General features: G+C 38.9%; 2 protein-coding genes across 3 annotated transcripts in view; one reads left to right on the top strand and one right to left on the bottom strand.

Annotated features, from left to right (window-relative positions):
* Nucleotides 1-9,284, bottom strand: part of usp45 (ubiquitin specific peptidase 45) — a 31,550-nt gene extending 22,266 nt beyond the window's left edge. For both annotated transcript variants that reach the window (XM_086114671.1, XM_086114672.1), the window contains exons 1-5: nucleotides 9,006-9,284; nucleotides 7,192-7,302; nucleotides 4,721-4,890; nucleotides 3,124-3,224; nucleotides 1,154-1,254 (exon numbers count right to left, since the gene is read on the bottom strand). In XM_086114671.1, the coding sequence (XP_085970797.1) occupies nucleotides 1,154-1,254; nucleotides 3,124-3,224; nucleotides 4,721-4,890; nucleotides 7,192-7,294 (475 nt within the window). In that variant the 5' untranslated portion in view covers nucleotides 7,295-7,302; nucleotides 9,006-9,284. The remainder of the gene's footprint in view (nucleotides 1-1,153; nucleotides 1,255-3,123; nucleotides 3,225-4,720; nucleotides 4,891-7,191; nucleotides 7,303-9,005) is intronic.
* Nucleotides 9,285-9,673: 389 nt separating this feature from the next.
* On the top strand, nucleotides 9,674-15,856 carry tstd3 (thiosulfate sulfurtransferase like domain containing 3). Its single transcript, XM_086114669.1, has 4 exons — nucleotides 9,674-9,906; nucleotides 10,776-10,949; nucleotides 13,421-13,580; nucleotides 15,257-15,856. The coding sequence occupies exons 1-4, from the start codon at nucleotides 9,768-9,770 to the stop codon at nucleotides 15,312-15,314; spliced, it is 531 nt and encodes a 176-aa protein (XP_085970795.1). The 5' UTR covers nucleotides 9,674-9,767; the 3' UTR covers nucleotides 15,315-15,856.
* The last annotated feature ends 208 nt before the right edge of the window (nucleotides 15,857-16,064 follow it).

Raw genomic sequence — 16,064 nt, 5'->3', positions numbered from 1 at the left:
CAGATCCAGACTGACAAGATGGTAATGGCGAACCAACCAGATATCGTGATCATAGATAAAGGGCAGAGGAAAGCCGTTGTAGTGGATGTAGAGGTCCCAAGTGATAGAAACATCAGAAAGAAGGAACACGAGAAACTCGAGAAATACCAAGGGCTCAGAGAGGAGCTGGAGAGAGCCTGGAAGGTGAAGGTGACAGTCGTGCCTGTGGTGGTCGGAGCACTCGGGGCAGTGACCCCCAAACTAGATGAGTGGTTGCAACAGATCCCGGGAACATCGGACATCTCAGTCCAGTGCTGGGAACAGCAAGGATACTGCGCAGAACCCTCAAGCTTCCTAGCCTCTGGTAGAGGACCCGAGCTGAATGAGGGACGGACACCACCCGAGGGGTGAGACGAGGAATTTATATATATATATATATATATATATATATATATATATATATATTAGAGTGGTTAGCGCTTTGACCTCACAGTGCAGAGGTCGTGGGTTCGATCCCAGCTCTGGCCTCCCTGTGTGGAGTTTGCTGTTTGCTTGTTCACCCCAGTCCTGTGTGGGTTTCCTCCTACATTCCAAAAACGTGCATGGCAGGATGGTTCTTCGTCTCGATGTGCCCCGCGATAGGCTGGCATCCGGTTCAGGGTGTCCCTCGCCTATTGCCCAAAGACAGCTGGGATAGGCTCCAGCACCCCCCCCCCCCCCACCCCGCGACCCTTGTGAGGATAAACCTGGATTGGAAAATGGATGGATGGATATACGTGTACATACATACATATATATTGTATATATATATATATATATATATATATATATATATACACACTGTATACACACACACACGCGCACGTACGCATTAATCATTAATTATTGTTCATCAACTCTGGAAATCTGTTCGGCATCTTGACACTATCCAGTGACAGTGTCATATTTATAGTACAGTATTAGGAAAATTCATGTGCCTCATATAATTGATATAGAATGACTGCATTTGATTATGAATATAGATTGTCATTGTTAAAGGTCCTTGTCTTTAATTTAGGGAATTGTTCCCATGTTTGAGTGGTGTTTATGAATACATTTGACAGCGACAAATTTAGCATTGATGAAATTGCAACAAGATTGTTTGTAATTATGTGCAGCACTTGTGGTGCCCTACCTGATGTCACCTTGACAGAGTGCTTCTGTAGAAAATCCAGAGTCTGGGCCAACACCTTTTTGTTACAGTGAGTGGAGAGCTCCTCATTACATTCAAAACACCTGTTAAAAAAGGAGTAGTCAGACAAAAAAAAAAACTCTTACTGAGCTACTTTATAATTCAATAACCCAGGCCTGAGGATTTCAGAAATTAACAATCTGTTTTTCAGTTCCGTTAGGTTATCCAATGGGAAACCACTGTAACTAATTTTGGGTTCCGTATATATTCATCATGGGAACCCATTTATCTATTTTGACTGATATTCATAATCAAGAATTTTGATACTCAAAAGAAAAATCTTTCAAGGGCAGATGTTTGAAAATTATGCATTAACAATGAACACAATTACATCAGCAGGTGTGTACTCCAGGTTTATTCAATAGAATATTTGGATAAAAATATGTTGCTTAACACTTTTATTGTACTCATTTGGCATCATGAATACAGCATACCACAAAATCTGAGTATTTTTTCCAGTCTCACACTGCAAAGATTAACTTGCTAGTAATCATTAATATATCAATTACTATGAAATACTATGGCCATTAGTAACACATAATGTATGTGTACACAATACTTCAGTCCTGGCTATATACCATGGGCCACAAGTAAACCTGACACTGTTAACATGATAATATGTGTATGTGTACTATTGATGTAAATAAACATATCAATGGCTACTCACCTCCTTTATTAATACAAAAGCATGTAATAGGAATTGAATGATTAAAATCACGTGATGAGTCTTTTAAAAATGACCTTATTACTATATATAGACTAATAGTATTGATATGGCTTGACGTCCTCTTTGCAACCCCAAGACGATGTACTGTGTAATCTACTCTCAATTCGACCAAATAATCGACCACACGTCATCATTAGGCCTACCGACAGTTAACATGAGTATTACTACCCCCTGTGCCGAATGTTTTATTCATAAAGTGACCATGTCTACAACTAGTAAATTAGAGAATAACTAAGACTGTTTAATAATACTTTTTTATAGCGATTAGCCTTTAGATCTAATGACCAACTTCAAGTACCGGTACTTGCCTCTGAATCGTGCCTCCCATCGTATTTCTCTTCCGTGTTTTGTGCATACATCACACGTCATCTTGGAAATATTGGATTGGATTGGATTGGATAAACTTTATTGTCAAATGTACTGTATGTGGAACATACAGCACAGATTAAATTTCTTCCCTCTCAACACAAAACAAGAGGAGCCGCTGCGGGTGTCCGCGCCGCCATCAAAAGAAAAGTTAACAAAAAAATAACAAATATGCCCTTCTTCGGATGATTATAAAGAAATATATCTGACTGGCATTCCCATTTCTTAAATGTCGTAACTAATACAACTTTTGGTGTTTTTTTTCGCCGCCATCTCTGTCCATCATCCACGTGCTTTCTCAGTGTGCAGACTGAAATAGCAACCCGCATGGGCACAGAATGTTCTGTCCCCCCACCCCCCCCCCCCCACTTAATAAAAACAAAACGAAAGTAGAATAGAAGAAAAGCATTCACACTCCACACCACAAGCACACGTTCAGGCACAGTGAAATCACGATCACACAGGAGAGATTGTATCGCATACAGTCAACTAGTGTGCGTGATTTTTATGGGAAACGATTTTTCGGTACCATACAAATGATCCCACGGAAACGACACGCTACCGGAAACGATCGTTACCGTGAAATCCTCAGGCCTGATAACCCCCACATAAATGTTTTCAAAAGCATTGACGAAGAATCGCTGAACTTGTCTCAGCTGACACGAACTAAAACAACAAATACAGAGAAATTTCCAAAGAAACTGCAACAACGAAAAATGGCATTTTCAATACGACATTTTGTAGAATTTGTCATGACAGTTGAAAAGAAGTCATTTCGATCTTGTGTGAGCATTTTGCCTGAATTTGGAAGGTTTCTCACCAGGCTTTCCAGGTGCTCAAGCTTATGGTGATGCAATGAGACTCGGGATGGAAATCTCGGTGGTGCTTGACAGCATGTTCAATCCCTGAGTGGTTACACCCCTGTAAAAATTATACGCTGCATGTTATTAAAATGATAGCACAGAAACAACACTTCCATGCAGTAGTATGAAGATCTGCTTTCATTCTTTCTTTGGAGCAGCTCTCAAGCGCCATCAGGTAGGATGCACAGCCAGTTCCACATTCCGATTTGAGTATGGCGCAGGGAAACTCAAGGACATTCACAGAGCTGTCCTGAAGGCACCTCTTTGATATCTTGGCTGTGTGCCGAGGGTCACTCCAGTCTCGAGTCAAATAGGTTTTCATCCAAGATGTCTCTTTAAACTGCTGAATTCCTTACTCTTCCTGACAAGTCTCCAATTACGGCTGCTGAAAAACATGCATCATTGCGGGCATGGCCTTAGCCTTACGAGATGACATGTTGTCTAGCACTCACAGTTTACAGTTCAATTTTTGTCTAATCTGACCAGAAGATTTTGTCTCTCATGTTCTCAGAGTGCCTCTGGTTTCCTAGGCAAACTCCAGATGGGCTGTCATGAGGCTGATACTGAGGTGTTTTTATATTATGATTATTATTATTATTATAATTATTATCATATTTGTGTTTTAAGCAATACAAGACAATAATGGAGACCGGACGGATCAACATTTTAGCTCTTTTTCTGACATGCTGTGAGTTAAACTCGAAGCATGTCGACTTCAACTTAAAGAGTACTGGGACCTAATTTGAAATCCACGAAGGCCCACCAAAACGTTACGTCCCCACACTGATCAGCACATGAGACCACGATCAACAATTCCAAATACTGAACAGTTTTAATATCAGTGCTCCATATATACTGTATTTGCAAAGCAGTGTGCATAAATCGTGAGTGGAGAATAAGGAACGCTTTGTTTTGATTCTTTACCATTAAAATACAGGTCACTAACAAATTAAATAGGTAGGCAGTAATAGCAGCCTGAGTTTGGATTGACCCACACTAATGCAGGAGTAAAGTCATTGTTCAAAAACTTGTAGGCTATAAATATAAACTAATCGAATGAAAAACAGTAAGTGTGGCACTAACTGAGTTCACTGCACGCTAGTCATAGCAACTAAACGGCATATGTTGAAACTTTCAAAAACAGAGAGTCCAATCTCCAGTAATTATGTCTCTGAGGCCATGTTCACACTGCAGGTCAATTCAGATTTTTTTGCCCATACATGACATGCATCTGATATTTTCATGTTAATCTGAACAGTACTATTCCATTTTTTTTTTCAAATCCAACCCAGCCCCCTTTCCTTGGTGGACATAAAGTAAATCGGATATGCATTCAATGTGACTGCAGTATGGACGTTCGGGTAGCGCTCATTCAACCTTCATGTCCTCGAAAGACAACCAATGTCACAATTATTCAACAGGACAAGTGCAAAAAGCAATGGCGGACCGAGGAGTCGAAAATGGTCAGTGGCGAAAAGAAGACGCTTTAGAAGTGGTAAATATATGGGGGGGGACTCGTCAGTCTCTCCAGTGTGTGTCTGATGGAAGTCTTACTTGGAAACCACACTTGAGGCAAACTACGATGTCTTGAAATGCTGCTGGCTCACTCTTGATCATGGTTCTTTCCTTCAGGCACTCAGAACACACCAACCACAAGCTGGACAACACAGATTTCTTCACCAAGCTCAAGTCCACTGCCTTCGTCACATGTTGGCAAGTCAACCCTGCATCAGAAACGTAGAACATTAAAATAAACTTTGAAAAACAGACAAAAATGAGCATAAAATCACCTGAAATTATCTACTAGTATACTCTTTAATATTATCAGTTTTCTTTGACTTTTTATGAAGCCACCACAGAAGGGTACTCGTGTGATAACCATAGAATCAGAAATGGCATGTATTGCACTGAGTAACCGCACTATAAAATCGACCCACCGCATTGTACATGGATTCAGAAAAAAAAATAAAATACAGGTATAAATAAAAAATATAAATCACAGATGTATGCACATACCTAGATGCTTATAAAAAATTATATTTCATGTCTAACTAATGTTAAAAATGTATGTACTAGTGATAAAAAGTACCTTGTTTCAAAAAATTGTTTGCACCAAGTCATGCGCAAATGCGCATGCTCAGCGAGTCTGCATGCCTAAGCCCTCGGGCTACTCCTATTCCCACCCAGCTCTGCTGCTCCATCCTACCAGGCACTCTTGGCAGCAACTCTATACAAGCATCGGACCCTTCACGTGGATCTCGCCAGCTGGGGTGCCCAGTGGGACCCCACGGTGGCGGCCGTCACCCTCCACTAGGTCGGTTCGGTTGCATTTAAAGGTTTGCTGAACTTCGTTTAAAAATAATAATAAAATATATTTTTTAAACAAGCCAGTCTTCTGCATAGTGGAGTGCTTGTCATTTTGAATCAGGTGTGTGGGAGGAGGGAAACATCTTAAACTTCTAAGTCTTGCAGACTGGAGTTTGACACCTCTGGCTTACACGAATACTGTAAATACAGTATACAGAGTGTCCTTACATGTCCATTAAATGCAGCTTTGTGTCTGTCATGTATATTTTTTTACCTCTAAATAAAAACACTAGGTTAGCACTTCAATGGGTGTTCAATAACATGCTTTGTGTATGAATTGTGTTGCATGAGTGTATTTTCTTGAGGTTCTCAAAAATAAAGTTCTCTTGTGAAAAGATCATGTTCATAGGTTTGACATGAATAGACTGGATGAAAGGTAACTCATTGTAAATTTCACACACAGCAAAAAGTTCATGAAATTAAAAAGCAGAGGTTAACATGATTTCACCCCCAAAATATCTCCATTTAGCTGACTTTTTTTTTAAAGAATCAAAATTGAGAAATGTTAGGAAATGGAATTGAATCAAAGAACCGTAATGGTCCAAATTCAAACAAGGCCCAACCAGAGTATCATAATTTCACTAACATTGGACCTAAGGGTGCCAAATTCACAAAAAACAAAAGCATCAAAAACATTCACCATACACTACTAGAAACAACAACTCCTCTACAATGGTGACACTAAAATACATAACATGTGAACAAGACATTGCAACAACAAACTCATTTTTTTTACCACTACTTCGAGTATATTTCATTTGTGAAAAGTGAACTGATCAACCAAATGATAAAAATGCAGTGAAAATTTTACAGTTTGAGCCCTGCGAGTCCCAGGGACTCGCTGATCATAAAGTATGAGTCCCAAATTTCGAATTCTGAAATGGTCTACTTATTCAATTGCATATGATAATAACACAAACAACAACAATATACACTGATAATAGGTTTATTTCTTACAAACAAATGCTGCAAAAATGTAAATAATTCAGGCATACAAGATTTGCTGGGAAATAGATTCTTATTTCATCCCATGGTTCAGCCTTTGATTTCATAAATTCTCCTTTCTTTACTCTGCTTCCAATGATGCAAGCCTTCTCAAAGTCAATTTATCATCGCAAAAAGCTATCCAACTTTAGCTGCTTCCTCTGTGATATCTCGGCAATAAACTTTCGCAACACTGGTTCGCAAAACACTTGTTTTAACATTACACAACTTGGCAATCGTCTGCTTCCCGTGAGGTGAAGGCCGATCTCGCCAATCCCGTCTCGCGAGAACGGAAATCTCGTCACGCGAGATCAAAACAACAATGGCGGTGATGATCAAACTGCAATCGTTGCTGGAAAAAAAGATGTACCGTAGCTTTTTTTGTTTTGTTTTGTTTTGACTGAGAAATTTCCTTGCGTCCCAAAAACGCACATTATTTGGAACTGTGCGTCCCGTGGGAAAATTATGCGTCTAGGATGCGGGACGCATAGGTAACGAGATGGCTGAAAATGACTCATTTGTTTGCAGAATCTTTTTTTTTCATGGCATTAATCAAATATTCATTATATTTTGTACCCCAAACCCATAAACAGTCGAATAAGCATCGCCAATAATCAGTTATTTAAAAAACAAACAAAAAAAAGAAAAACACATGTTGTACTGAAGTGACTTACCACTGACTTCATCTGATGATTCGTCATCTCGAGGTTTTCGAGGTTTATTTGTCCGCTTAGTCATGTTGGCGGCTGTCAAGGGCAGGGGCTCCTTAAGGCGCATTTGGAACTCTGCAGGTTAAGATTGACATTATGACACAAAACAAGCACATTGTACTAAATTGCTGTTTTCCCCTTGCCATTGGGGCTGGGTGATTAATTTTATAGAGTATTTCACACCAGGATGATTTTTATTATATATACCGGTATGTTTTAATTAAACGGATTCCACAGTTCAAAGTGTATCCCCACTAACATGCGCAGCTTACGCTGACATCATGGGTGGCAGTAGAGTGGAGCGGATTTGCAAAAGTATAGTCAGTGTCAAAACATTTGTTGCTATATTTAGTGACTTTTCCAAAATGTTAAGTGACTATTTGTCAGGAAGAAAAAAAAAGCAACTGGTGACTTGAATTCTTGTTAATAAGCATTTGTATAACATGAGTAATCATTTCAACAATAGGTTCTATATGACAAAAAAGCAATAGGATATTGCGGAGCCAGTTGCGCTTAACAATGCCAAAGACAGTGTCCATTTATACATTGCAAAAACAGTGCATGATTAATATGTTGGAAACTTGACTGACTGACTGACAGTATGTGCATCCATGCCACATATATTGTGCAGAGGTCACCTGCTTGTGGTATTTTTTTTTTCGCAAAATACAAATAAATGGAGCCAGACAGGTCATTTGATGTTATTTTGTTAATCATTTTTTCTGTTTATTTATTAGTAATCATGTCTACATACGTGTTTTGACAAATATGATTTTTTTTCAAGAATATAAGGGATTCAGATCATCGATGGAAACATTTAGTATAATATTATAGAGAGAAAAAAACAACACTATAATTTCTGGATAAAGTGAGTAAAGCTAATGTTTGGAAATAAAATTGCACAAAGAAAAAAAAGTTATATAAGTGAAGTGGTGGGTAGATTTTTGGTAGAGAGGAAAACAAAACCTGCGATTTACTGTATTTGGAAAACCATATTACCCAGCCTTACTTGTCATGTCAGACAACAAAAACAATGTGTAGAACTTGAGAATTGGTACATAACGTCCACCACAGCAATTTACCTCTTGACTCTTGACCCTCTTGACATTTGAACATACGAACGATGAATCTAAAATACTTCAATATAATAGAACATTTAAAAATCTAACTAATTAAAGAATCTTCAACGTCCACCACAGCAATTTACCTCTTGACTCTTGACCCTCTTGACATTTAAACATACAAACGATGAATCTAAAATACTTCAATATAATAGAACATTTAAAAATCTAACTAATTAAAGAATCTTCCTAGTTAATCCATGCTCACAACGGATATCTGGATAATATTCAAGATACTGTATACTGCATTACATATTACTTTCTGTTCGGCTGGAACATAAATTTAATTTGCGGCATTCACCAAGTGCTTCAGAAAATAAGGTCACTTACCGATCCTAATTAGCACAATTTGAATTAAACTCAACTCAACTGTACTTGTAGAGCACTTTATAGAACCACCGCTGTATACAATGTAATGTACATAGGCCAAAAATAATTCATACAGCAACAAACAATAAAACAACAAATGAATAAAGAAGACAGCAGAAAGCACAAAAACAGTCAAACCAAAAAATCAAGTCTCATTCTGAGTCAAAAGCCAAATAATGAGTTTTAAGATGAGTTTTAAAGCATATAATAGCCAAGATTAATGCCCAAGATGTACGAAGTGACCCTTTGCTTATTAAACTCGGTATTCATGAGCCTTAAGGAACTCACCTCTTTATTTTTTTGTGTCCCAATGATGGACAGTGTGAGCAAAGACCAGTGATGCTAACTCTCCTTGGCTAGCAAATAGGCGAGCCACAAGCTTCCGCCACAAATAATGCAACTAACTGTTTTCTTTCTATATGCTTGGAAACAAAGGTATTGAGAACTAAAGCCGAACACGTGGAATAACACGTAAGCAAGATACATCCACTGTTAACCTTGACTAAATGCTGCCAGAGTTTATAGCATCAACGAGCAATCCAAATACGTAAACATGTGACGCACTCGGAAGCAATATGGCAATCGGTAGTGTTGCATTCAACGCCCATCCGAAAAGTGGAAGTCTCTGTGAAAGTAGTTTGACTGTCTCACCAATTTTAAAGATTTATAAAATGGGCGGAAAAGTAAAGAATAATTTAATACGCGTTCCATTCAAAGTTTTCATTCAAACGCCAACTCATCAAGTTACGAGCCACATTTGTAGAAATGCGCAGTGGCTTCTCTGAGTAACATTATCATTTAATTTTAGATTTTTCTGTATTTCGAGATTATTTAATAAATCATATCATGCACTATTTTAGTACGCACCCAGTTATATAGTGGATATATAACTGTTTAAAGTTGTAAGGATCATAAACGGTGTGGTGCTCTTTTCTTTGGTCCTCTACGCGATTCGTACTCTGCGCGGATGCGCATGCTCAGCTCGCAGTTAGTAATGTGTTTGTGTTTTGTAAGCGAAATTCGTCTTTTTATAGACGCTGCTTATTGCATATGGCTCTCCGAATGTGCGTGAGATTTTCCAGAGTCGCCCCACGACTATTGTGGGACAGTAACGTCCTTCATCGTGCCTTGGTCCCAAGCAGCCGAATCCACCTGGCAGGTTTTGTCAACACTCATGGTCTTGACACAAGTGAGTGTCCTGTTATGCGTTGTCAACAGGGAACAGTCTTAAAAATGCTTAATGTGCGTGTAAAAAAATCGTAACGTGTGTCAATGTTAGAACACTACGACCAATTGCCACCAAATTTCATGTGCACATGTCAACACATGCCCACGTTGATCTCCGAAAATATGGACAGTTGCCTGAGTATTTTGGATTATATGGACACTAAGCGGGCGACCCGGTGGGCCAGTGGTTTGCCCGTCGACCTCACACTGCAGAGGTTGAGGGTTCGATCCCTGCTCCGCCCTTACTGTGTGGAGTTGAGATAAGCGCGATCGTTTTGATATTTTCATTGACGTGGGCGTAGTGTTAGTTAGTGATGTCCACGTGTATTGTGGCGATTGGTTGTAGGTTTATGACATAAAATCACGCTGAAATGTTTTTAGAGAAGAGGAAAACACTTGATGACCATAAAATCCAAAATATTGGGGTGATTGTTTTTATATTTTCAGAGATTATTGTGGGCACGGATGGGCATGTGGGCATTAATTTGGTGATGATTGGTTGTCTTTTTTTCTAGCTTTTTCTCTATAGTGTACATCTATGGGACGAACAAGCTACCGGTCGATGCCCAGAAGATTCAAATTAATGTGGTGATTGCTTTGGTATTTTCAAAGGTTGAAGTGGGCATAAGTAGAGATGTTCAAGTGAATTTGAAGAACAATTTGTCATAGTTTTCGGAATTCAGTCACGTTAAGCTTTTTTTTTTTTTTTACATTCCTCTATTAACAGTTCACTCAGTTTTGGTGCACGTACATGACAAAAAAAACCCCAACCCACAATAATTTTGTCTCATGCATTTCCAATATGTGGCAAGTTGTTTGGTTGTCCTTCAGCTCCAGAGTCGTGGCTGGGTTGCCGCAGATTCAGTTCGGTGCCACCGAGCTCGGATGTGTCTTATGAGCAGTTGAAGAAGCTCTTGGCCGGTGGGAAGTCTGTCATTATCGATGTCAGAGAGCCATGGGAGCTCAGAGAATACGGCTCCATCCCTGGCGCAATTAACATCCCCTGTAAGTGTTGATTTCCCATAATTGAAATTATTTGTAACAGAGACGTGGACCGTGGATGGTCCAATGGATCCAAGCCACAACGTGGCGCCCGAGGCTAAATTTTATATGGCACCCACTGCCCCTCCATCGACAATTTAGTGCGCATACGCTTACAAGTGTAGTTGAATTTTTAACACTGCCTCTCATTCATAACATCACACAATTTAACATATACAATGGAACATTTTATTTATTTAATGACTGCATCTTAACATATAAAATGGAACACTTTATTTAGTTAATGACTGTATCTCAAATACGTATATCTAGCCATAAAGTCTCTAGCCAGAGGCTGAGCTGCACCATGTTTGTTACAAAATAAACATGAAGCTCGTGTGTGAAGCAATTAAACGTTCTCTTACCGAATGCTGTCTGAGATAGGGGTGTCCCAATACAACTTTTTTCACTCCAGATACAATACCAATATTGTGCCCTCAGGTACTCTCCAATACGATATCGTCAGATATGATATCAGCAGGAATGACACATGCTTTAATGTATTTTTTTTTGTATGAAATGTTAGACTCGATTACGTGGTACTATTCAAACAAAGAATGATAGTCAGCAACTGTAGGTATGATAAAATATAACAGATTTATTTAAAACACTTGGGTTGCATAAATTATATAAGAGCAGGAGCGGAGTTTGGAAAGGACTGCGGAGTCTGGAAAGGACGCTTGTATATGATTGCTAATATCAGAGATTTTTTATGTAGACCGGAAGAATCCGATACAGTTTTGGGGGCTGATATTGGACCGATAGCCACATCAATATCAAATTGGCACACCCCTCGTGTGGGAACCCCAGAATGGGCCAGAGGTGTAGCAAATACTGAATATATCATTACCACACAAGTAATGACATGTCTAAAGCAGGCCTATCAAAATTAATTTATGTTATTTTCCAAATAAAAGGCAGTCCAACTGGAGATGTTAACTATTTCACTGTAGTGGGGTTCCTCAGTTTTCGACAAAGCTCCACTCTGTAGACGGCGATATAGCCCAAATTTGTTCAAAACTCAGAGCGCAACCGAAGTCTATTACAAACCTATGCTAAGATATTATCCATCCATTTTCCGATCCACTTTATCCTCACAAGGGTCGCGGGGGGAGGGGGGGTGGAGCCTATCCCAGCCGTCTTCGGGCAGTAGGCGGGGGGCACCCTTAACCGATTGCCAGTCAATCGCAGGGCACATAGAGACAAACAACCATCCGCGCTTAGACTCACACCTAGGGACAATTTTGGATTGGATTGGATTGGATACAACTTTATTGTCAAATGTGCACATACAGCACAGATGAAATTTCTTCCCTCTCAAGACAACATAAAACAAGAGGAGCTGCTACGGGTGTCCGCGCCGCCATCAAAAGAAAGTTAAAAAATGACAAAATAATACAAAACAACACATGAGACACAGACAATCGTGCAATCTTAACCACTTTCCTGCATACACTTTGTTGTCTGAAGCAGTTATAGATGAAAGAGGAGAGAATCAAAGTGTCCTTTTCACCAGTGGATCAAAGACGTCATGCTGCAATGTGCACATGTCTGCTACAAGCTAAGCTTGAAAGCAACAAGAAGCTGGAGCATCCATTAACGAAAAAGAGAGATTGGCTCTCTTCTCCTGTCCCATTTAAGTCCGCTTCAATTCCAAGCTGCGACTCCCAGTTCCACATACGCATCGGCGCTCTGCGCTGACGCTCCTTTCTTCTCATCGTCGGCTCCTCAATCCATGCATCCATCCAGTCGCAGACTGTCCATCAGCACCGACCTTTTTGCTGAACAAAGCGGGGCTGTGAAAATGCTGCCTACTTCAGGCGCAAGACACAAGCGCCCCGGGGATGTCCAGCAACGACAGTCAAATGGCGCCGACATTCCTCCCAATCAAAAAATCAGTGCTGGTTTTGAGTCTTCATTCAGCCTTCCATGCATGTTTTTGGAATGTGGGAGGAAACCGCAGTACCCAGAGAAAAACCACGCAGGCCCGGGGAGAACATGCAAACTCCACACAGGGAGGCCAGAGCGGGGATCAAACCCACGATCTCTGCACTGTGAGGTCGACGCGCTCACCACTGGACCACCAGGCCACGCTAATGTATTAGTAAAGTCACAATGATAGTAATTATTAATATGAAAAACACTTCTGGCCCATAAAAATGAAACATCCATCCATCCAGTGTCATCGTCAATGTAAAAACGATGAGTAACCCAGCATGCCTTCTTGCGCCCCCTCCAGCAATTCAGTTTATTGTGTGCCGTTCGTAACCTCAAAATGTATCTAAGTATGTCAGAGCCATTGGAAATCCACCCCCTGCAATTTTTTACTACTTGTCCGTGGCTCACCCAAAATAGGTTTATCACTTACATTTGGGTTCTCATTCCATCAGTTGCCAAACATTGAGAATAACATTTGTGTATTCACATCTTCGCAGTGGGTCAGGTGAACACAGCTCTGCAGCTAGATCCGGAAGAGTTCAATGAGAAGTATGGTGGTGAGATACCGCAGAAGATAGACAACATTGTGTTCACCTGCCTGGCAGGTATCAGGAGCAAGAATGCACTTGACATGGCCTCCGAACTTGGATACAAAGAGTAAGACTCCTTAGTTGTGTTGCAGAATTCTGGAAAATCTGGATGTTAATGGAACTGAGTGTGACTCCTTGGAACCTGAAATTGTTATTAGAACAAGGAGGTTAAATGTTACTGATCTTATCTTGCACTATAATCTCAATGAAAACATTGCACCCGGTAATTATTTCAGGAAGTGTTCATTTTCTCCACCATGCTTGCTTTACTTACATACTACTAATGTATTAAAAAAAAAAAGACTCAACTCTTATGATTAAAGCTAAGACATTGTAGCTCCTAAATGCATTGCACAGAATTTGACCATTTGATTTCAACTGTCACAACATTGACATAGAGTACAACAAACACACGATATTATATTAAAGACACAACTTGTCAGGGAGCAATTGTTTGTTTGTTTGTTTGTTTGTTTATTGAACATAAAACATATATACAGTAATAATTTGACAGAAAATAAGGTAGATAAAAAAAGTAAAAAGAAAGAAATTTCAACATTCAACACAGTTATTATGTTCAAGGGAGTAAGAAGAAGTAAAAAACTTATCTAGTCCTACCCCGTTATGTGATTGTATCTAATAAATCATTTTTATATCAATCAGAAAAGAAAAAAGTAAGAAGAAAGAAGTCTCCATTAAGGCTCATACTTTACCCTTAACCGTGATATTTTTACAACTTTTGGTTTGTATCGGGATTATATACTTCCACACCCTGACACTCTTGTGTCAATTTTCTCTTGTATTCATAATGGATATTTATATACCTTTCTCTATTTATCAACTTAGTTCTGATTTATCATTATATTTAATGTTTTGAATTTATCATTTTAACTCTGATTGATGTAGGTTGTTTGTACTATTTTTTTGAATTTGTTTTTGAACTCAGCAAGCGATTTACTCATTTTCAGGTCCGTTTCGAGATTATTCCACAGATTAACACCTTTGATAGATACACTTCTTTGCTTGATGTTTGTTCTTGTTTTGAGTTTTTTGAATAAGTTGGTACCTCTTAAATCATAGCTGCTTTCTCGAATTTCGAAAAACTTCTGAATGTTTTGGCAGAGCAGGTTATTGTGTGCTTTGTACATTAATTGGGCGATTTTAAAGTCAACCAGGTCATAAAATTTCATCGTATTTAATTTGATAAATAGTGGATTTGTGGGTTCCGTATATTTTGATCTATTAATAATTCGAATTGCTTTTTTTTGTAGGTTGAGAATAGGGAGTGTGTTTGTTTTGCAGGCATTTCCCCATATTTCCACACAGTAGGTCATATATGGTAATAATAATGAAGTGTATAATGTGTACAAAGATCTCTTATTTAGCACTTCCTTGTGCTAAATAATCCTTGTGTTTTGTAGAGGATCCCTACGTTTTTGGCTATTTTTCTTTTTACGTTATCGATATGTGGCTTCCAACATAGTTTTGAGTCTATTACTAATCCGAGAAACTTGGTTTCATACGCTCTTTCTATCTCAATTGAGTTTACCATAATTTGGAGGAGTTGGAGGAGTTGGAGAAGTTTTACGTTCTATGCTCACAGTTCCCATTGTCAACCAGTTGTTCACAAATGCCAACACAATGTTACTACTGTACTATCTAAAGGGGGAAAAAATGTATTTATAACCCATGACTTCTCTCCCCACCCCTCATTTCACTATCTCATTCTGTCCCCTATTCCAGTGTTCAGCATTACCCGGGTGGATGGCAAGACTGGGCAAAAAAGGAACACCAAAACTAAAAGTTCAGCAGAAAACTCAAGGTTTTTTTTCCATTGTTTTCTTTGGCTGACAGTTATCTGTAATTTACATACAGTATGGAATAATAGTGTTCGTTAACTTTTTTTCCCTCTCTTGTTTTATCATTTGGTCACTTTTTTTCCCATCTATGAATCCCAAAACAGATTTATTCGCTAAACACACATCAGCTTGTTTTCCGAATGATCGCCTTAATAATCAATACGGCAATAATACTTGAAATATTGTGAATTGAGTGTGATCTCTAATTATTGACAATCCATTTACTACCTGTAACATTCAAGACTGGTGATTATTAAATATTAATATATGATATGCAGAAGATGCCCTTGTTTTATTACCCTGGACTTTAAATAATGCAAGGTATTTAAACAACGGTGCACTATGCAATGTTAAAATAAAGTGGTGTATTGAATATTGTGAACAATTCTAAATTTCAAGTTGATGTAAATATGCTGTGCTGGAAAATGTGGTTGTTCTTTTATTTGTAAACCTCTGAATGATTAAAGTTTTGATTTATAAAAGATTTTTCTCTCCTTTCTGTCCCACAACACTATGTTTTTGATAGCTTGTTTACTGGGGAAAAAACCCCCACTTCTGTTGGCTCAGATGACACACTCTGAAAACTGAGATGAGTGTATTTATGATGCACGTTGAATGATCACTACTGTACCACCAACCCTTAATGCAATATCAGCAGATTTCTGTATCGCTTGTAAGTGTGAGACCAAGGA

The sequence above is a fragment of the Hippocampus guttulatus genome, chromosome 6 (genome assembly GCF_054856545.1).
Source record: "Hippocampus guttulatus isolate MCC_2025c chromosome 6, RoL_Hgut_1.0, whole genome shotgun sequence".
Taxonomy (NCBI): domain Eukaryota; kingdom Metazoa; phylum Chordata; class Actinopteri; order Syngnathiformes; family Syngnathidae; genus Hippocampus; species Hippocampus guttulatus.
This window is presented reverse-complemented; position numbering and strand designations above follow the sequence as displayed.

What these genes read in the sequence shown, in the direction of transcription:
- tstd3 (XM_086114669.1), top strand. Translation starts at nt 9,768, where the DNA reads ATGGCTCTCCGAATGTGCGTGAGATTTTCCAGAGTCGCCCCACGACTA. An exon ending in CACTCATGGTCTTGACACAA is followed by an intron (nt 9,907 to 10,775) that starts GTGAGTGTCCTG and finishes GTTGTCCTTCAG; the next exon opens with CTCCAGAGTCGTGGCTGGGT. An exon ending in TGGCGCAATTAACATCCCCT is followed by an intron (nt 10,950 to 13,420) that starts GTAAGTGTTGAT and finishes ACATCTTCGCAG; the next exon opens with TGGGTCAGGTGAACACAGCT.